Consider the following 22,932-nt stretch of genomic DNA (forward strand, 5'->3'; position numbering starts at 1 on the left):
TTAACCTTTATCAGGTCATAGAATATGAGAATAAGATGTGAGTTATGGTACCTCTTCTAAGAAATGCACCCAGGGAGTTCCCTGGTGGTTCAGCGGGTTAAGGACCCAGCATGGTTACTGCTATGGCTCTGGTTGCTGCTGTGGTGCAGGTTCAGTCCCTGGCCCAGGAACTTCCACATGGAAGTGGCCAAAAAAGAAGAAAGAAAGAAATGCACTCAGATATATACATACAAATGAAATAAAATTTTAGGGATTATTGGCTCATAAAATCTATTCATAGACATTCTTAATTTCAAAATCCCAATCTAGAGGAGAGTACAGGGTGAAAATGAGTTTTAAGAACTCAAAAAACGGAGTTCCCGTCGTGGCGCAGTGGTTAACAAATCCGACTAGGAACCATGAGGTTGCGGGTTCAGTCCCTGCCCTTGCTCAGTGGGTTAACGATCCGGCGTTGCCGTGAGCTGTGGTGTAGGTTGCAGATGCGGCTCGGATCCCGCGTTGCTGTGGCTCTGGCGTAGGCCGGTGGCTACAGCTCCGACTGGACCCCTAGCCTGCGAACCTCCATATGCCGCGGGAGTGGCCCAAGAAATAGCAACAACAACAACAAAAAGACAAAAAAAAAAAAAAAAAGAACTCAAAAAACCCTCAAAGTTAAAATTGACTCAAGGTCTAAAGAAAAATTTATGTTGTGTATTAATTTGAAATAAGTTTACATTAATTTGAAACTAAATCACTTTGGAGACAGTTACTATTTTCAGGAATATTTTCTTTTGATGTTTTTAATTTTAAGGACCAATTTATATAAAATCCAGCAATACTCATCTCAAAAATTATTCTAAATTTAACTACAATTCAAATCACACTCCAGAAGTTTTTTTTTTTTCAGTTTGATTTTTACAATGGAAAATGTGTACTATATTCATTCAGGATTTCTCCATCAGAACTTTTGGTAATATTTTTGGGGTTAACTGATGAAAATATTACAAAAAAGTTTATTTACATCACCCTGAAGGATAATAACTTAAGCCCATTTGTTTGTTTATTAACTTTATTAAGATATAATTCACATACCATACAGTTCACCCATTTAAGGTCTACAATTCAATGGTTTTTAGTAGATTCACAGAGTTAAGTAACCATCACCACAATAATTTCAGAACATTTTAATCAACCCCCAAAGAAACCCTGTACCCATTCCAATCACTCCCCTCCCCAGCCTCCAATCATTCCAGCCTCAGGCAACCTATAATCTGCTTCTATCTTAATATATTTACCTGTTTTTTTCACTTAGCATAATATTTGCAAGGTTCATTATGTAGCATGTATGAGCACTTAATTTCTTTTTATAATTAAATAATATCCTATTGTATGGCTATTCTACATTTTATTTATCCATTCATCAGTTGATGGGCATTTGGGTTGTTTCCAACTTGTGGTTATTATGAGTAATTCTGCTATAAACATGTGTATAAGTTTTGATGTTGACCAGCCCCTCAACTTTTAACTGTACAAGGCAAAAAGTAAAAAGAGAAGAATTCTTGTAACAAAACTATAAGAAATTTTTCTGTAATAATTTTAGATTTGTCAAGTTGTGACCATTTCACACCCAACAAAGGGGTGACAGCGGAACTGTCATGACAGAGGAACTAGCACCATTACTCTATCACATAGTCGAAGGAGGTTAGATCCCTGAGATCTCTTCTTATACTAAGTCAACGACTTACTCCTTCTTGAATATGAGTAAAGAAAGACCAGGTTGAAGTTCCCATTGTGGTGCAGCAGGAACGAATCAGACTAGTAACCATGAGGTTGCAGGTTCAATCCCTGGCCTCGCTCAGTGGGTTAAGGATCCAGCGTTGCAGTGAGCTGTGGTGTAGGTTGCAGACGGGGCTCAGATCTAGTGTTGCTGTGGCTGTGGCGTAGGCTGGCAGCTATAGCTCTGACTGGACCCCTTGCCTGGGAACCTTCCTTATGCCACAAGTATGGGCCAAGAAAGAGAGAGAGAGAGAAAGAAAGACTGACTGACCAGGTTGTAGACATCCTGGGTCCTGAGGAAATTACCATCAAACATTGGGAACAAACAGCAAAGACAACTATGCACATGGGCCTTGGACAGGAATGGTTATTGAGCATGACTTGCCACACTACCCTGAGTTCCACATTCTGGTGGGAAGATTGTGATTTCCTCACCAATTCCCAACTGTGTTTGGCCTACAGCATTAACACTGTTCTGCTGTTGATACCTTGTCTCTGGTTATCGCCTCTGCCTCTCCTTGGGCAGCTTTTCAACTCATGCATAGAGACCCTCACTGCCGACTCTACCCTGCCAACCATCTCTGCTCCACCTCTGAGGCTATGAACTGATCTTTATCCCAGCTTCCTTGCAGGATTAATGCCCCTCTGGACTCTAGATCTGTTGAGTGCTGTGCAAGATGCTCAGGGGGGCACAATAAATGTCTGTTGAGTGAAGGGTCCATAAGACTTCCTACATGTGTGAGGCTGAAAGGTCTCAGAATGAATTTAGGACTCAGCTGCATTTATCAGTTAACAATTGATGATATATTCCTCCAAAGATCAAAGAATTTGAGAACCTCAACTTATTCCTGAGGCTTTCTCCTTAGCTATTATGGTGTTAACACAAGTTTATTCCCCGTGATTAAAGTCATTTATCTGTTAGGGACAGATTCTGAGGCATAAGAAGCACATTCCTGAAGATCTGACATTAGAATTACCATCAGACAGAAGACCCAAAGAGGAAGTTTAGCCAACTGATTATTCCTTTTGCTTTGTATTTCAGAGCCCTCTTACTTTGGATCTTGGATTTAATTTCAATGAAATTCAGCAAGCATTACCTGATGCCAATATGTGAGTCAAAACCCAAAAGGCTGAATCACAACTTACTGCTGGGGGGTCCTGCCAAGCTTTGCCATTCTTTCAGGGGAGGGTTTCCCTGGGAAGCCAGTTTTTTCAGATAGTCACAAGGCTCTAGTTGGGGAATATCAGGATTCTGCCTGTGATATTTCTGCAACTTCTCTAGCACTGTGGGCAACCCAACTGTGGAAGCATAGAACATAGGCCCACCCCTGTGCCTTGGCCATCCATACCCGTGTAAATAGACCACATCAATGTGCTCTGGGGTAGCTGCTATCCCATCTTCCAGGATGCGGAATGCTTCATTGATGAGTGAATATAAGCAGCGGTCAAGGATCTCATCCCGGCTAATGACACGTGGTTCAATGTGATGGGTTTCTCTGTACTGTGTCAGAAATTTGGAAAACCAGGGATCAGGTTTGTGAATCCTACCCAATGGCTTATCATAAAGGTACCAACCCTTACCTGTCTTCTGGCCAAACCGTCCCAATTCACAGAGCATATCAGGAACTGGGCAGTACCTCTGGTTGCCTCGCTTTCGGGCAGAAGTTCCTGGAGGCAATGCAGGTCCAGTAAGACCTTGCCCTTTCCGAGATTTCCAACCTATATCCAACCCAGCAAGATCAGATACTCTAAAAGGTCCCATTCTGAAACCAAACTCTTCCAGCACCTGATCTATCTCCTCTGGCATACTGCCATCTTCTAATAAGAAATATGTCTGATCATAATAAGGCTTCAACATTCGATTTCCAACAAATCCAAAACAGTTGCCTACAACTACTCCAATTTTCTTAATCTTTTTTGATAAATTCATAACAGTGGCAATGGTAGTGGGGGAAGAGTATCGGCTGGGAATAACCTCTAACAACTTCATCACATGAGCTGGTGAGAAGAAGTGGGTGCCAATGACTAAGTGAGGACGATTGGTGGAAGAAGCAATTTCATCAATGTCCAGGGCGGAAGTATTGGTGCACAAAAATGCTTGTGGCTTGCACACGGCTGACAGTTCAGCAAAGACCTGTTTCTTCAGGTTCATTTCCTCAAATACTGCTTCAATGACTAAATCTACACCACTAAGCTCTTTCATAGATGTAGTTAACCTGGGTTTTGGTCCTGACCAAGGATGGCCACTCTGCTGCATTTTGGATGCTTCCTTTTCCAAGAGGGAGGTTATTATCTTGTTGGCATTCTCTAGTTGCTTCTTGTCTGGTTCTACAGCAATCACGGGGATTTTGGCCTTTGCAAAAGAAACAGCAATGCCTCGGCCCATCGTTCCCAAGCCTGTAGATAAAAGTAAAGGAGAAAAAGAATGATTCAATGATACTGGGAACTGGGAAATTATTCAATTAATGGAAGGCTTCTGTGGTAATGTTGCAGTCAAAGAGATCAATTCAAGGAATACAAATGAATTGAATACTAGGTAAAGCTGGGTATTGTATTAAGTGCTCCAAAGGATACAATAATGAGTAGGATTCACACACACAAAATTCTAATAAAAAAGTTCAGCAAGTTTACAGAATACAATATCAATATACAAAAATCAATTGTATTTCATATACTAGCAACAAACAATCTGAATATGAAATTAAGAAAACAATTTCGGAGTTCTCATCGTGGCTCAGTGGTTAATGAATCCGACCAGGAACCATGAGATTTCGGGTTCAATCCCTGGCCTTGATCAGTGGGTTAACGATCCAGCATTGCTGTGAGCTGTGGTGTAGGTTGCAGACGCGGCTCGGATCCTGCGTTGCTGTGGCTCTGGAGTAGGCCAGTGGCTACAGCTCTGATTAGACCCCTAGTCTGGGAACCTCCATATGCCTCAGGAGCAGCCCTATAAAAGGCAAAAAGACAAAAAAAAAAAAAAAAAAAAAAAAAAAGAGAGAGAGAGAGAGACAGAGACAGAGAAAGAAAAGAAAAGAAAACAATTTCACTTATAGTAACATTAAAAAGAATAAGATACTTCAGAACAAGCTTAAGGAAGAACTGTAAGACTTGAGCACTAAAGCCCGAAAAACATTATTGAAATAAATTAAAGAAAGCTTAAATAAATGAAAAGATGTCCATGTTTATGGATTAGAAGACTTTATATTTTTAAGATGGTATTACACCCCAAACTGATCTGCAGATCCAGTGCAATCACTATCAAAACTCTAGCTGTTTTTCTGCAGAAATTAACAAGCTGATCTTTTTTCTTTCTTTCTTTCTTTTTGGCTGCCCTGCAGCACATGGAGTTCCCAGGCCAGGGATCAGAGCCAAGTCATAGTTGCAACCTAAGCAACAGCTGCAGCAATCCCTAATGCACTGTGCTGGGTTGGGGATAAAACCTGCATCCCAGCGCTGCCAAGGCACCACTAATTCCATTGCGCCACAGCGGGTATTCCTCTTTCTTTTTTTTTAGGGCAGCACCTGAGGCATGTGGAAGTTCCTGGGCTAGGGGTAAAATCAGAGCTGCAGCTGCTGGTTACACCACAGCCACAGCAACACCAGATTAAAGCTGAGTCTGTGACCTACACCACAACTAATGGCAACGTCAGATCCTTAACCCACTGAGTGAGGCCAGGAACTGAACTCGCATTCTCACGGAGACTATGTCAGGTCCTTAACCTGCTGAGCTACAATGGGAACTCCAAACAAGCTGATCTTAAAAGTCATATAGAGGAGTTCCCATTGTGGCTCAGCAGAAACAAATCTGACTAGGATACATGAGGATGCAGGTTTGATCCCTGGCCTTGCTCCGTAGGTTAAGAATCTGACGTTGCCGTGAAGTGCAGTATTGGTCGCATAAATGGCTTGGATCTGGTATTGCTGTGGCTATGGCATAGGCCAGCAGCTGCAGCTCCAATTCAATTCCTAGCCTGGGAACTTCCAGATGCTGCAGGTGCAGCCCTAAAAAAATAAGCAACAACAACAACAACAAAAGTCATATAGACATATAAGGAATACAGAATAACCAAAACAATATAGAAAAGGAAGAACAAATTCAGAAGAGTTATTCTTCCCAATATCAAAACTTTTGGATTCCAGACAAGATGGTGGAGTAGAAGGACTCAAGCACACCTCATGAAAACACCAAACCATCAACGAAATAGACTGGAAGCTACCAAGAAAGATATCCTACACATTAAGAAACCACATTAAGATGATAGGAGGGGCACTTTCACAATATAAACAAATCATGTAGGCCACTCACAGAGTGGAAAATAACTATATCACAGAGGCTCTCCCACAGGAGTAAGAGTTTGTACCCCACATTAGGTTCCCCAGCCTGAGGGTCTGGCATTGGGAGAAGGAGCCCCTAGAGCATTTGGCAATGAAGGCCAGTGAGGCTTGGGCACAGGAGCACCACAGGATTCAAGGAAGCAAACTCCACTCTGAGAGGGTACGCACAGGGTTTTATGTGCACTGGGTTCCATGGCAAAGCAGGAACTCTATAAGAATCTGGGTCATGGTGTTCCCTTCGTGGCTCAGTGGTTCACAAACCCAACTAGCATCCATGAGGACACGGGTTTGATCCCTGGCTTCAATCAGTGGGTTAAGGATCCAGCATTGCTGTGAGCTGTGGTGTAAGTCACAGACAGGGCTCAGATCTGGTGTTGCTGTGGCTGTGGTGTATGCTAGCAGCTACAGCTCCGATTCGACCCCTAACCTGGGAACTTCCATATGCTGTGGGTGCAGCCCTAAAAAGATAGAAAGACAAAAAAAAAAAAAAAAAAAAAAAAAGAATTTGGCTCAGACATGGAGGGTTTCTTAGAGGGTCTCTTGGGGAAGCATGGGTTGGCCTTGGCTCACTGTGGGAGCAGGATATTGGAGGCAGTGGTCCCAGGGAATAATCAACAGCCTGAGCACCCATTAAGGCTGCCATTTCGGAAAAACCTGGCCCCACTCATCAGGGCTGAGAAGCCCTAGGCCAAACAACAAAGAAGGAGAGAACACAGCCCCACCCACAGCTGCCTAAAGTCCTCTCAGGAACTTCCTCTAATCACACCCAGAGACAAGGCTCCACCCCCCAGTGGACAGACACGAGGCCCTCCCTTCAGGAAGCCAGCCACAAGCCTCTGCATCAACTTCACCCACAAGGGGGCAGACACCAGAAGCAAGAGATGCTACAACCCTGTAGCCAGCAAAAAGGAGACCACACAGAAAGCTAGACAAAGTGAAATATCAGAGAAGTATGAGCCAAATGAAGGAACAAGACAAAACTCCAAAAGGGGAGCTAAGTGAAGTGGAGATAACCTACATGAAAAAGACTGTAGAGTAATGATAGTAAGGATGATCCAAGATCTTGGGAAAAAAAACAAAAACACAAAACTGGAGGCAAAGATTGATACATTACAAGAAAATGTCTAACGAATAGAAGATTTAAAGAATAAATAAGGAGAGATGAACAATACAATAATTGAAATGAAAAATTCACTAGAAGGAATCAATATCAGAATATAGGAGGCAGAATAACGAATAAGCAAGTTGGAAGACAGACTGGTAGAAACCACTGATGCAGAACAAAATAAAGAAAAGAAATAAGGACAGTCTAAAAGAACTCTGGGGAAACTTTAAATTCACCAGCATTCACATTGTAGGGGTGCCAGAAAGAGACAGAGAAAAGGCCAGAGAAAATATTTGAAGAGATAATAGCTGAAAATGTCCCCAACATGGGAAAGGAATCACTCACTCAAATCCAGGAAGCACAATGAATACCATATAGAATAAACCCAAGGAGGAATGCCTCAGATACATATTAATCAAACTATCCAAAATTAAAGACAAAGAGAAAATGCTGAAAGCAGCTAGGGAAAAGCAACAAATAACATACACGGGAATGCTGATAAGGTTATCAGTTGATTTTTTTTCAAAAGAAACTGGAGGCCAGAAGGGAATGGCACCATATAGTTAAAGTGATGAAAGGAAAAAACCTACAACCAAGAATATTCTACCCAGCAAGGTTCTCATTCAGATTGGAAGTAGAAATCAAAAGCTTTACAATAACCAAAAACTAAGAGGATTCAGCACCACCAAACCAGCTTTACAACAAATACTAAAGGAGCTTCTCTAGGTGGAAAAGGCCACAACTAGAAACAGGAAAATTACAGATGAAAAAGCTCACCAATAAAGGCAAATGTATAGTAAAGGTAGGAAATCATCCACACACAAATACATCAAAATCAGCAATCATGAGAAGAGGAGAGTACAAATGCAGGATACTGGGAATGCGTTTGCAATTATGAGACCAGCAACTTAAAAAAATCTTGTGTGTGTCTATATATATATATATGGACCCCTGTATATATATGGATCCTTATATATATATGGACCCCCGTATATATATATGGACCTCTATATCAAAACCTCATGGTAACTTCAAACCAAAAATCTAGATAACACACACAAACAGGAAAAAAAAAATCCAAACCCTATACAAGGGCTTAATCTCTAAAATATACAAACAACTTATACAACTTAACAGTAAAAAAAAAATCAACAACACAATTGAAAAACGGCCAAAAGACCTGAATAGACATTCCTCCAAAGAATATACACAGATGGCCGGTAGGCACATGAAAAAATGTGCAACATAACTGATTATTAGAAAAATGCAGGAGTTCCCGTCGTGGCGCAGTGGTTAACGAATCTGACTAGGAACCATGGGGTTGCAGGTTCGGTCCCTGCCCTTGCTCAGTGGGTTAACGATCCGGCGTTACCGTGAGCTGTGGTGTAGGTTGCAGACGCGGCTCGGATCCCGCGTTGCTGTGGCTCTGGCGTAGGCCGGTGGCTGCAGCTCCGATTCGACCCCTAGCCTGGGAACCTCCATATGCCTCGGGAGCGGCCCAAGAAATAGCAAAAAAAGACAAAAAAAAATGCAAATCAAAACTTCTAAGAGGTACCACCTCACACCAGTCAGAATGGCCATTAATAAGTCCACAAATAACAAATGCTGAAGAGGGTGTGGAGAAAAGGGAACTGCCTACACTGTTGGTGGGACTGTAAATTGGTACAAACACTATGGAGAACAGTGGTACCTGGAGGTACCTCAAGAAACTAAATATAGAACTACCATATGACCCAGCAATCCCACTCTTGGGCATATATCCACACAAAACTTTCCTTAAAAAAGACACTTATGCCCACATATTCATTGCAGCACTATTCACAATAGCCAAGACATGGAAACAACCTAAATGTCCAACAACAGATGAATGGATTAAGAAGATGTGGTACATATACACCATGGAATACTACTCGGCCATAAAAAAAGAACAAAATAATGCCATTTGCAGCAACATGGATGGAACTAGAGACTTTCATACTAAGTGAATTAAGTCAGAAACCAAAAGACAAATACCAAATGATATCACTTATATCTGGAATCTAATATATGGCACAAATGAAACTTTCCACAGAAAAGAAACTCAGGGACTTGGAGAACAGACTTGTGGTTGCCAGTGGGATGGAGGGGAGTGGGATGGACTGGGAATTTGGGGTTAATAGATGCAAACTATTGCATTTGGAATGGATAAGCAATGAGATCCTGCTGTATAGCATTGGGAACTATATCTAGTCCCTTGTGATGGAGCATGATGGAAGAATGTGAGAAAAAGAATGTATGTATATATGTGTGACCAGGTCACTTTGCTGTGCAGTAGAAAATTGACAGAACACTGTAAACCAACTATAATGGAGAAAATAAAAATCATTAAAAAAAAAAAGATAGTCATCCAACCACAAGAGAAGAGAAGAAGAATGAAAAAAAGACAAAAAAAAAAAAAAAAAAAAAGGAAAATTGAAATCATACCAAGCATCTCTTCTGACCACAACACTATAAGACTGGAAATCAGCTATAAGAAACGAAATTGCAAAAAACACAAACATGTGGAGGCTAAATAATATGCTACTAAACAACCAATGGATCACTGAAGAAACCAAAGAGGAAATCAAATAATATCTAGAGACAAATGAAAATGAAAACACAACTATCCAAAATCTGTGGGATGCAGAAAAAGCAGTTCTAAGAGGGAAGTTTATAGCAATACGGCTTACCTCAGGAAACAAGAAAAATCTCCAATAAACAACCTAAATTTATACCTAAACCACCTAGAGAAAGAACAAGCAAAACCCAAAGTTAGTAGAAGGAAAAAAAATTAAGATCAGAGCAGAAATAAATGAAATAATCTATTGGAAAGAAAAAGAATAAGACTATGTTGTAACACATGAAAATTATATCAAATTCAAATTTCAGTATCCATAAATAAAGTTTTACTGGAATCAATCACACTAATTTGTTTTTGTACTGTCATTTTTGTCCTCAGTAGCAGAGTTGAGAAAGCCTAAAAGTGAGTAAGCCTAAAATATTTACTATGTGGTACTTGATGGAAAGTTTGTTGACCTTGTCCAGGAGGAGGGCAGAGCTGCTGGTTGGGAAGAACTTGGTCCTAGAAAGAATTTGTGGAGTGAGGAGGAAATACATCTTCATTGCGTTAAGCCACTGGAGATTGTTATGTTACAGCAGCAGGTTTTCTGTTACCTAATCAACCCACTGTGATGAAACAGCTTTATGAAAGCTCTTCCATACTTCACATTGACAAGCTTTGAGGATTTTTTTTAATAGAAGTATAGTTGATTTGTAACATTATATTAGTTTTAGATGTAAAACACAGTGATTAAAAATTTTTATATATTATACTCCATTTACAGTTATATAAAATATTGCACTACTCTCAATATCCAAGACATGGAAACAACCCAAATGTCCCTCAATGGATGAATGTATTAAGAAGATGTGGTACATATACAGAATGGAATACTACTCAGCCATGAAAAAGAACAAAATAATGCCATTTGTAGCAACATGGAACTAGAGAGTCTCATACTAAGTGAAGTAAGTCAGAAAGAGAAAGATAAATACCATATGACATCACATGTCTGGAATCTAATATATGGCACAAGTGAACCTAATTACAAGAAAAGAAACAAATTCATGAACAGGGAGAACAGACTTGTGGTTGCCAACAGGGAGGGAGAGGGAGTGGGATGGACTGGGAGATTGGGTTTAATATATGCAAACTATTGCATTTGGAATGGATAAGCAATGAGATCCTGCCGTATAGTACAGGGAACTATATCTGATCACTTGTGATGGAACATGATGGAGGATAATGAGAGAAAAAGAATGTATATATATGTATCGCTGGGTCACTTTGCTGTACAGCAGAAATTGACAGAACATTGTAAATCAACCACAATAAAAAAAGAAAAAATTAAAAAACAAAAAATAAAGTTATATAAAATATTGGCTATATTCCCTGTGCTATACAATATATCCTTATAACATTTATTTTGCACATAGTAGTTGGTATCTCTTAATCCCCTGTGGGGTTTGGTTTTGAATATAGAATATTATCAGTCATCAGAAATCACTGATTTAGGAGTTCCCATTGTGGCTTAGTGGTTAATGAACCTGACTAGTATCCATGAGGACTCGGGTTTGATCCCTGGCCTTGTTCAGTGAGTTAAGGATTCGGTGTTGCTATTGAGCTGTGGTGTAGGTCGCAGACGCAGCTTGGATCTGGCATTGCTGTGGCTGTGGCTGTGGCTGTGGTGTAGGCCAGCAGCTACAGCTCCAACTGGACCCCTAGGCTGGGAACATACATATGCTGCGGGTGAGGCCCTAAAAAAAAAAAAAAAAAAAATCATTGATTTAGTTTCTCTGGAATATGTTTAATTTTTAAATTGTATTAAAATACTTAATATATATTAAATTATTTAAAGTGCTTAGTTTTCCAAATTTAATAAGCATCTGTGTTTCACTCGGTAACAAAAGTGCTGGAGAGCTCTCATTGCTGGGGCAAACTTTAGTGTGGGTAAATAGGAGACAGAGTGTGGGGTTCAAGACCCTGGCCTCTTAGCTCTCTGTCCCAAGCTTCATACAAAATTGCTACCATACAGAGATTACAATCTCACAAGGACAATAAGAACTAATGAGAAGTTTATGTGAAAGTGCTTTGTAAAGTATAATGTGATATATAGGTGACACCTCAGAAAGAGCAGGGAGGGAAAGCCACCTGGGAAAGGTGGAGAAGAGCTCCTTAGCATTCACCTCTCAGAGAAGGTCTGCTGAAGGACTTTGGGGGCTCCAAACAACTCATAATCCAACCACAAAGTGGGCCAGTTAATGCTTTTTAGAAGTGCCTTAGCTATAATTTTATTTATCTACTTATTTATTTATTGTGCTTTTTAGGGCCACACCTGGGGCATACGGAAGTTCCCAGGCTAGGGGTCAAATCAGAGCTACAGCTGCCAGCCTACACCACAGCCATGGCAACATGAGATCCGAGCCGCATCTGTGACCTACACCACAGTTCACAGCAACACTGGATCCTTAACACACTGAGGGAGGCCAGCGATCAGGTTCATGGATCCCTTCATGGATACTAGTCAGGTTCGTTTCTGCTGAGCCACAAAAGGAACTCCCTTAGCTGTAATTTTACTTTATTTTATTTTCCCACTGTACAGCAAGGAAATCAAGTTATTCTTACATGTATACCTTTTTTTCCCCACCCTTTGTTCTGTTGCAACATGAATATCTAGACATAGTTCTCAATGCTACTCAGCAGGATCTCCTTGTAAATCTATTCTAAGTTGTGTCTGATAACCCCACTTAGCTATAATTTTAGATCTTCTTTAGTTCTATACACTGCAAATTCGTTTAATCACTAAATCAAAATATACATGAAACAATACTGCTTTCCAAAAGTTCTGAGCTACTCATTTCTCTTGTCACAACCTGTGGTCCTAAAGTCATCAAGAACGAAAGGTTGAAAAACCACGCTTTTCACTGTTGGTAATTATGTTTTCACAGGTATATATTGTATTAACATTGAATTTAGTTTCCTAATTTTTCCTCGTTAAACACACACACACACACACACACACACACGCAGGGGCAAGAAGTCCTGCTCCTAGGCCAAATTACTGCCATGAACTGCCATGAAATTAAATTTGGTCAAGAGTCACTTCTACTCAGAGGCACAAATAAAGAATCAGGGATGCTTTACTACTGGTTCTGCACTGTTTGGTCAACTGCAGTCTTCTCCCCTTCCAACAGCCCTGAGAGCCCAGGAGAGGTGGGAGATCATGAGCTTGCAGTGGTGCTGACCTGATCTGAGAACCTGATCTGTGCTCACGGACATGCAAAGTTGGGCTCATCAGGGGGCACAGTGAAAGGACGATCAATCATGGAGTTTGAGGACATAGGCAAGAGGGTGGCTGAAGCAATGACTCTGGACATGAAACCAAATAGAGAAGAAAGTAAAGATAAGAGGAGCTGATCAAGTAACAAATGTAGTTGGAATAACAACTGAGAAAGGGACATGGAAAGATACAAGGCTGTGATGGAAAAGTGAGATTTCATGTTTTAGAGGTGGACAAATGTTCAGGATAAAGACAAGGCCTGTGGTGAAGCCATCACTGTGGGCCATGGAAGTGAAGTGAGGTGACTGTCACTGGACCTGAGGAGGCCAAGGAACCCAGAAACAGGAGGGCTGAATTATTCACATGGATGATGAGACAATCAGATGGCAGCAGGATTGGGGCCAAAGGGGTAACTGTGAGCCTCTGAAATGAGGGCACATGAGAGGAGCACTGTTAGTGATGAGGAGGGATTAAGTAATAAACCAGCCGGCAGGACCACGGAGGAGGGTGTCCTAGAAGGAACCGCAGTCTGACGGGGGAACTGGAAAGTGACAGTGAGGTCCATGGTGTGTGGCAGAAGTAGCAGCATTCTCTTGAGGGGGCTTCAGGAGAAGCGGGTGCCCAGGGTAAGCCAGGTTTCAGGCAGGACACAGAGGAGGAAGCTGTGAGGGAAACGGATGAGGCCGTGGGCACGGTCCAGAGGACACAGGGCGCAGCGGGAGGCTGCTTTGCAAAGACCAAGAGGAGAGCTGTATGTGGATAATCAGGAACAAGGGGAAAATGACCAAACTCTCTCACTTCCTTTTTATCCACGTTGTCTTCTACACAGTTAAGTGATTTTTCAAAACAATGTAGGGTATACTTAAAAAAAACCTCAAACTTTTAAACTATCCATGTCAGACACAAACCTGAGGTCTTTGGAAAAAAACTATAAGGACCCTCTCAAACAATGATTGACAAACATAATATTGATAAACTTAAAATGTTTACTATTATTTTGCATTAATTATTCTTGGCTTGAAGGAATACAGAGAAGAAGAAACAGGTAAGTAAATAACTAGAAGCAAATATTGGTGTTCCTGAAAGAGTATAAACAAATGGACATTCATAGTTCTTTGTCACACTATTTATCCATCTCCTTAAAAAAATCATGGGTGGGAGTTCCCGTTGTGGCTCAACGGGTCAAGAACCCAACATAGTGTCTGTGAGGATGCGGGTTTGACGCTGGCCTTGCTCAGGGGGCTAAAGATCTGGTGCTGCTGCAAGTTTCAGCGCAGGTTGCAGATGTGGCTGGGATCCTGCGTTGCTGTGGCTGTGGTGTAGGCCGGCAGCTATGCTCTGATTCGACCCCTAACCTGGAAACTTCCACATGCTGCACAGGCAGCTGTAGAAAAAAAGAAAAAAAAAATCACAGATGAACAGAGTCAGGGTTAGAAGGAGCACAGTGTATTTGCATTAAAGACACACTATTTTATTCCTAAACTTGACTGAGACAACAGCAGGATGAAGAGATGTAGAGAGGGCTCTTCCCCTCCAAGTTGGGTGGGTGACCCAGAGAGCTGGGTGAGGGTTAAGGAAGTTGATGCTTTGAGTAAACTATGGACTCATGCCATCCCAAGAAGACTGTACACAATCTGATATATACAACATTTCACCTACCATTTTAAGAGGGTTAGAATTCACCCAGGACCATTCTTGGGCCAAGACTAGGAGAAAGCAACGTTTAGGAAAATGGTCCAAAGAAGCCAATTAGAGAGCTAGCTTCTGAGGAAAGAAGACATTTGGGGGCAGGGGGCAGTTAGGGGAAAAAGTAGGAAAGCCACTATGTCAGGGCTCAGATGAATCTGAGGATAGTGTTTTTGAACTAGAAGTGGCTCTAAGGACAAGAAAGACAGAGGCTTTCACTCTAAATTCCTAGCCAGAGGAGTGACAGGCCACATCTTGAAATGTGGCACAAATAGTAATCATTGTTGGGGAACCCAGGAATGAGAGACATGGAAGAGGGAGAAATGAGTTTTGTTTTTTTTTTAGGTTTTTTTTTAGGTTTTTTTTTTATAATTTATTTTTCTCCCACTGTACAGCAAGGGGATCAAGTTATCCTTACATGTATACATTTTTCCCCCCTACCCTTTGTTCTGTTGCAATATGAGTCTTAGAGAAGAGATAAAACTGTCACTGTACACAGACAACATGATACTATACATAGAAAGCCCTAAGGACTCAACCCAAAAACTACTGGAACTGATTAATAAATTCAGCAAAGTAGCAGGATATAAGATTAACATTCAGAAGTCAGTCGCATTTCTGTATACCAGCAATGAAATATTAGAAAAGGAATACAATACCTTCTAAAATTGCACCTCACCAAATCAAATACCTCAGAATACACCTGACCAAGGAGGTAAAGGACCTATATGCTGAGAACTATAAAACTTTAATCAAAGAAATCAAAGAAGATATAAAGAAGTGGAAAGATATTCCATGTTCCTGGATTGGAAAAAATCAATATTGTAAAAATGGCCATACTACCCAAAGCAATCTACAGATTCCATGCAATCCCTATCAAATGACCCATGACATTTTTCACAGAACTACAACAAACAATCCAAACATTTATATGGAACAACAAAAGACCCAGAATCGCCAAAGCAATCCTGAGAAACAAAAACCAAGCAGGAGGCATAACTCTCCCAGACTTCAAGCGATATTACAAAGCCACAGTCATCAAAACAGCATGGTACTGGTATCAAAACAGACAGACAGACCAATGGAACGGAACAGAGAACCCGGAAATAAACCCTGACACCTATGGTCAATTAATCTTTGACAAGGGAGGCAAGAACATCAAATGGGAAAAAGAAAGTCTATTCAGCAAGCATTGCTGGGAAACCTGGACAGAAGCATGCAAAGCAATGAAATTAGAACACACCCTCACACCATGCACCAAAATAAACTCCAAATGGCTGAAAGACTTAAATATAAGACAGGACACCATCAAACTCCTAGAAGAGAACATAGGCAAAACACTCTCTGACATCAACATCATGAATATTTTCTCAGGTCAGTCTCCCAAAGCAATAGAAATAAGAGCAAAAATAAACCCGTGGGACTTAATCAAACTGAAAAGCTTTTGCATAGCAAAGGAAACCCAAAAGAAAACAAAAAGACAACTTACAGAATGGGAGAAAATAGTTTCAAACAATGCAACCGACAAGGACTTAATCTCTAGGATATATAAGCAACTTATACAACCCAACAGCAAGAAATGAGTTTTTTAATGCCCAGAGTCTGGAATCAGACAGACATGGAATCAAGTGACTTGGGTTTAATTAGCTCACTGCGGAGGTTGATGTTTCTAGGCCTCACATTTAAAAATACAGCTCAGGGGCTGCAATGAAAATTAGGTTAGCTAAAACACGTCATATGCTCAGCAAAGAGCCTGGCACCTGGTGGCCCTAATCAAATGGTGGCACTTTACACATGCAGGTTTGGGGAGTGACTTTACCCATGTTCTTACCGAGAATGCCAACAGAGGAGATGGGCTGTGCCGATGCTGTTTTCCAGGATGCTCCAGAGGGAGTGGACCACTTATTTGCACTCCTCTCCGCCAAGAAAGCATATTGCAGGGCTCTAGCCTGCCCTGATTTCTGAAGGTACATAAACAGCTCCTCTTCCTTCTTGATGCCCGTCTCATAGGGATATTGGACAGCGGCCTGGACTGCACGGACGCAAGTCTCCTGAGCAAGGCACCCAGGGTACTGCTTTCGCATCTTCAAAAGGGCTTCACTGAAAATGGTGTCCATGTTGGACAAGCTCTGAACTGACTTATTGCAGATTCTACGGGATTCTAGAGTTTGATCTGAAAGAATAAGAAAGAAAATCAGATTTTTGGAAATATTACCTATACCAAGGGAATATGTGTTATACACTACTAATAATAACCTGTTTAACTTCAAAATACAAAATTAAATCCTACTCATCAAGACACTTAATATAACATTAATGCCAAAATCTCTGACATCTTTGTAACTTAGTCCTATAAGATAGAATTTAATAGATTCAGGAGTTCCCGCTGTGGTTCAGTGGGTTAAGAACTAGCATCCATGAGGATGCAGGTTCAATCCCTGGCTTTTCTCAGTGGGCTAAGGATCTGGTATTGCCAAAAGCTGCAATATAGGTTGCAGATGAGACTCAGATCCCTTGCTACTGTGGCTGTGGCACAGGCCAGCAGATGCAGCTGCAATTCAACCCCTAGCCTGGGAACTTCCATATGCTACAGGTGCGGCCCTAAAAAAATTTAAAAAATAAAGAACTTAATAGATTCAAAGCAATTTCAAGTTACCTGAGACACAAAAGTCGCATCTTGCTTTTACTCCAAGGCCAAGATAATATTACAATATATTAATTATATTAACCTGTTATTAAGTTTAAGAAAATAGTTATGAATTAATAATACTTTAGGTTGAAAATAATTTTGACTCCATTATTAAACAGTAACAAAAACTTTAAAATGCCTAAAAGGGAGACAGTGAAGTACTGGCACAAGGATAGACATACAAATCAATGGAGAAGAACTGAGAATTGAGAAATAAATCCTTATAATTATGGTTAATTGATTTTCAATACAGGCGCCAAGACAATTTAATGAGAGAAAGGAGGTTTTCGGTTTTTTTTTTTTAACAAACGGTGCTGAGGAGAACTGGATACTCACATGCAAAAACAAAAACAAAAACCCCAAACAAATAAAAAACTTAGATCCTTATCTACCACCACATATAAAAAATTAACTCAAAATGGATTAGAAATCTAAAGAGCAAAAGTTATAAAATTTTCTTTAAAAATAATAATAAAAATATTTAGGACCTTTGATTAGGCAAAGTATTAGTACAATCCATGAAATAAAAAAAGTAATAAATTGGACCTCATTAAAACAAGACTCTTATACTTCAAAAAACACCATTAAGAAAATTATAAACCACAGACTGGGAGAAAATATTTGTGTGTAGGCAAAATAATGCCCTTCCTGAACATTACTTCCCAATCCCCAGAACCTACAAATATATTACCTTAGATGGCAAAGAGACCCTATAGATGTGATTAAGGTTAAAGACCTTGAATGGAAAGCGTACCCTGTATTATCCAGGAAGTCCCAATCTAATTACATGAGTCCTTAAAAGAGGAGAGCCCTTCCTGGCTGCAGAGGGAGAGATCTGATGAGGAAGAGGAAACCTGGAACCATTGATGGGGATGTGGCTTTGAAGATGGAAGAAGTTGGCCAAGAAACGCAGTGACCTCTAGAAGCTCTCAGTTTATAGGTTGGAGTGGCCCTCAGTTTGTCACCAGCAGAAACATGGGGACCTTGGTCCTACAACACAAATACTGAATTTTGCTGACAACTCAGTCAGCAGTAAACAGATTCTCCCCTAGAGCCTCGAGAGAGGAGTGCAACCGCTGACACCTGGTTTTAGTCCAGTGTGACCCCTACCAGACTTCTGACCTATAAATCGGTAAGATAATATATTTGTGTTGTTTAAACTGCTGAGCTTGTGGTAATATGATATTAAAGTCATAGAAAATGAATACAATTTGCGAATCAAATATCTAATGAAGTATTTGTATCCAGACTACATAAAGACCTCTTAGGATTTAATAACAGGAAGGCAAACAACTCAATTTTAAAATGGGTGAAAACCAGAATGGATATTTCCCCAAAGAGCATATACGAGTGGCTGATAAGCATGTGAACAATGTTCACCATCATTAGTCATTAGGGAAACGCAAATTAAAACCATAATGATGGTGGGGGGTAGCCTCTAAGTAACAGGATGTCATTTCTGAGATTAAGTTAAAAAAGGCTCTGGCTTTGGTCTTGCTTACCCTCTCCTGCTCTCTAACTTGCTCGCTCTGAGGGAAGCAAGCTTCTGTGTGTGAGCTGCACTTTGGTGAAGGCCATGCAGCAGAGAACTGAAGGAGACTTTCCGCCAATAGCCAGTAAGGAAGTGAGGCCCTCAGTTCAACAAGCAGCAAGGAAATGAATCCCACCAACAGCCGCTTGAGTGAGTTTGGAAGCAGATCATCCCTTAGTTAAGCCTTGAGGTGAATACAGCATTCCACAATCCCTTGAATGTAGTTTTTGGTGGGGGGGTTGTGTGAAACCCTAAACCAGAGGACATAGGTAACCATGCCCAGATTCTACAGAAGCTGTAAGATAATGATTGCTTGATTTTAAGCAGCTAAACATGGGGGTAATTTATTATGCAACTATAGATAACTAACACAGATCCACTAAAATGACTATATAATCAAATATATCTGAAACCCTCATATACTGCATGTAAGAAGTAAAACAGTACATTCACTTTGGAAAGCAGTATGGGAGTTTCTTTTCTTTTTTCTTCTTTGCCTTTTTTTAGGGCCACACCCACAGCATATGGAAGTTCCCAGGCTAGGGGTTGAATCGGAGCTGTAGCTGCCGGCCTCTACCACAGCCACAGCAATGCCAGATCCTTAACCCATTGAGCGAGGCCAGAGATGGAACCCGCATCCTCATGGATACTAGCCGGGTTCGTTACTGCTGAACCACGATGGGAACTCCAGTAGTTTCTTAAAAAGATAAACTTACTATTCAATCCAGCAATTTCACTCCCAGAAATCCACCCAAGAGAAATTTAAAAAAAAGTCCATACAAATCTTGTATATGAATATGCATTGCAGCATTACTCCTAATAGCGCAAGACAAACAATGCAGATATCCATTAACTGATGAATGGATAAAGCCATACTATGAAATACTATTCAGCAATAAAAAGGAACAAACTAATAATGATAGACACTACAACACATATGAACCTCAAAAATATTATGCAAACTGAAAGGTGCCAGATGCAAAAGATTACATATTATATGATGCCATTTACGGTGAATGTCCAGAAAGGTAAATATATAGAGATGGAAAGATCAGCAGTTGCCTAGGGCTGGGGGCTGGAGTGGGGGTAAGCAGCAAAAGGACAGAGGGAACTTTTTGGGATAGTGAAGAAGTCCTAAAGCTAATTTATGGGGATGGTTGCACAACTCTAAAAGGTGAATTATACCTCATTAAAGCTGTTAAAAAAAATACCTAGCAATGAATTTATCAAGAAAGGCACGAGACCTTTAAGAAGGCCTATGTAGCTATAACATTTTATTGAAGAATATAAAATAATACTTCAATAAAGAGTGACCAGATGTCCCTGGATATAAATGTTTAATAACATAAAATAAATATTTCCATGTATTATATATGAATTTTTAATCAGAATTTTTGTGGTCCTATTTTTTAAAATAACTCAAAAGAAAAATTTTAAAGTTTGCATATAAGAATGAATATGTAACAAACATATACATATATGTATAAAACCAAAACTGTTTTCTGAAATAATATTCCAGAAACTGTTTTCTAAAAAGTGCTACCATCTCTTTAAAAATAAAGCAACCTACCAGAAATGTATACATTAGTTTATTAGACAGAAAACCTACCAGATATCACAAAGCAGTTTCCCTATAAAAAGACAGATGAATGTGATGGAACATGATGGAGAATAATGTGAGAAAAAGAATATATATATATATACTTATATATATATACAAAAGACTGGGTCACTTTGATGTACAGCAGAAAGAACACTGTAAATCAACTATAAAAACAAAAAAATCTTAAAGAAAAAAAAAAACAGATGCATGGGAGCCTGTGTGACATTGACATGTTACAAGGGAGACTAAGTAAGGCTTGAATGTGATCCTGTACACAAGGAAGAACTCTGTGAGGCACTGTATAAGGGCAACCTTTTCTTTTTTTAACCTAGGAGGCAAGAATACCTCCTTGGTGCTTGATTACTACGTACAATTGAAAAGAATGAATTTTTATTTAAATTTAAAAAAATTTTTTTCCTTTTTCCGCCGCACCTGCGGCTTATGGAAGTTCCCAGGCCAGGAACTGAATCTGAGCCACATCTGTGACCTATGCCACAGCTGAGGCAACATCAGATCCTTAAAGCAGTTTGGATACCTGTACCCAATGTCGACTCAGTTAAGAAACGTTAAGGGTAGGGTCTGGGCATGAGCATTTTTTTAAAAATACACCAGCTGTTGAAATATAGCCTCTGGGAGGTCCAAGAGCAGAGCATTATGGCAGCCACTGTATCAAGGACAACTGCAGCTCCTGGAAACTTTGACTTGGGCCAGAGATTGAAAGGAGAAGAGAAATTTAAAAAAAAAAAAAAAAGGAAGAAGAAAAAGAGAAGAAAAAAGCTTAATGGTATGCAGTAATTTTCCTCTATTGGCATAATCCTAGTGTCCTGGGGATGCGCAGAACCTCTCTGACTGCTAATGGGCATCTCGGGAGCCACCCATAGTGCTTGTCCAGACCAGCCAAGGGCGAAACTAAGCATATCCACTGGAGAGTTTGGGATCAGGGCACAACTGTATAAGTATTTTCCTGATCAATTTCCTATCTCTTCTGTGATGTGGTTGTAACTGAAGGATGCTATTATCTTAAAACTTCATTTTATTAGTACAAATGTGCTCAGAATTTCCCTTTCTGGTCTATAGACTTGGTGTTTTCAAAGTGTATTTATTTTTCTTTCTTTTTTCTTTTTACAGACACACCTGCAGCATATGGAAGTTCCCAGGCTAGGGGTAGAATCAGTGCTGCAGCTGCCAGCCTACACCACAGTCACAGCCACAGCAACAAAAGATCCAAGCTCCATCTGCAGCCTATCCTGTAGCTTATAGCAACAAGGAATCTTTAACCCACCGAGCAAGGCCAGGGTTCAAGCCTGCATCCTCATGGACACTATGTCAGGTTTTTAACCCACTGAGCCACAACAGGAACTCCTTGATGGGTATTTCTTATATACTTGGTAGTTCTAGAGTCTTGGTAGTTTTAAAGTCACTCAGTTGTACCTATGTAATCAGAAAGTCAAGGAGTTCCCGTCGTGGCGCAGTGGTTAACGAATCCGACTAGGAACCATGAGGTTGCGGGTTCGGTCCCTGCCCTTGCTCAGTGGGTTAACGATCCGGCGTTGCCGTGAGCTGTGGTGTAGGTTGCAGACGCGGCTCGGATCCTGCGTTGCTGTGGCTCTGGCGTAGGCTGGTGGCTGCAGCTCCGATTGGACCCCTAGCCTGGGAACCTCCATATGCCGCGGGAGCGGCCCAAGAAATAGCAACAACAACAACAACAACAAAAGACAAAAAAGACAAAAGACAAAAAAAAAAAAAAAAAAAAAAAAAAAAAGAAAGTCAAGTATGGGCAGTCCAGGAAAATGGGAAAGAGAAAAACTAATGATTCACATATGATTATAACTGAATTCTTTCCCTGACCCATTCACATTTTTTTCTTAATTCTTTGAACTTTTCTAGGGCAAAAGAATATTCAAGTTTTAATGAAAACAAGTGAATCACACACCTTAAAGAAGAAAAGGAGGTGATTATTTTCTCTCCTTTCTGGTAAATTGAAAGGAAGAGATTTTTCTCTGCCTAGGATAAAAAGAGATACAATGGACAGTTTATAGGAATGGCTTCCTAAGACATAAAAGACTCTCTGTTCTCTAACTGATAAATAATAAGCCCCATCATGGAAGCTCTGCAAAGGACAGACAGAACAACTACACTTTTCCAGGCTTGAGGGGGCTCCCCAAAGAGCTGGGGTACATAAAAAGGAAATCCAATTTAGACATGTGCTTAGGTCTCCTAGTTAAGGTAGTGTCACTCTGCTCTTGTGAAACATGTTTATATAAATGGTCACAGAGAGTAAAAATAAATTACAAAGAGGAAAAGATAAAGTGAAGGGAAAGACAGATGAAACCACTAAGAGGTCTTTTTTGTTTTGTTTTTTTTTTAAGA

General features: G+C 40.3%; 1 protein-coding gene across 2 annotated transcripts in view; it reads right to left on the minus strand.

Annotated features, from left to right (window-relative positions):
- Positions 1-1,030: 1,030 nt before the first annotated feature.
- The window catches only part of EHHADH (enoyl-CoA hydratase and 3-hydroxyacyl CoA dehydrogenase), a 57,869-nt gene continuing 35,967 nt past the window's right edge, over positions 1,031-22,932 (minus strand). Inside the window, exons 6-8 of one of the 2 annotated variants that reach the window (XM_084990597.1) lie at positions 16,571-16,912; positions 9,904-9,957; positions 1,031-4,152 (exon numbers count right to left, since the gene is read on the minus strand). In XM_084990597.1, the coding sequence (XP_084846723.1) occupies positions 9,905-9,957; positions 16,571-16,912 (395 nt within the window). In that variant the 3' untranslated portion in view covers positions 1,031-4,152; position 9,904. The remainder of the gene's footprint in view (positions 4,153-9,903; positions 9,958-16,570; positions 16,913-22,932) is intronic. The other variant, XM_021069979.2, reaches the window with a different exon arrangement.

The sequence above is a fragment of the Sus scrofa genome, chromosome 13, assembly GCF_054392235.1.
Source record: "Sus scrofa isolate SSC_HxYL_T2T_F1_AM1 chromosome 13, Sscrofa_HxYL_maternal_Yorkshire_Landrace_v2.0, whole genome shotgun sequence".
NCBI lineage: Eukaryota > Metazoa > Chordata > Mammalia > Artiodactyla > Suidae > Sus > Sus scrofa.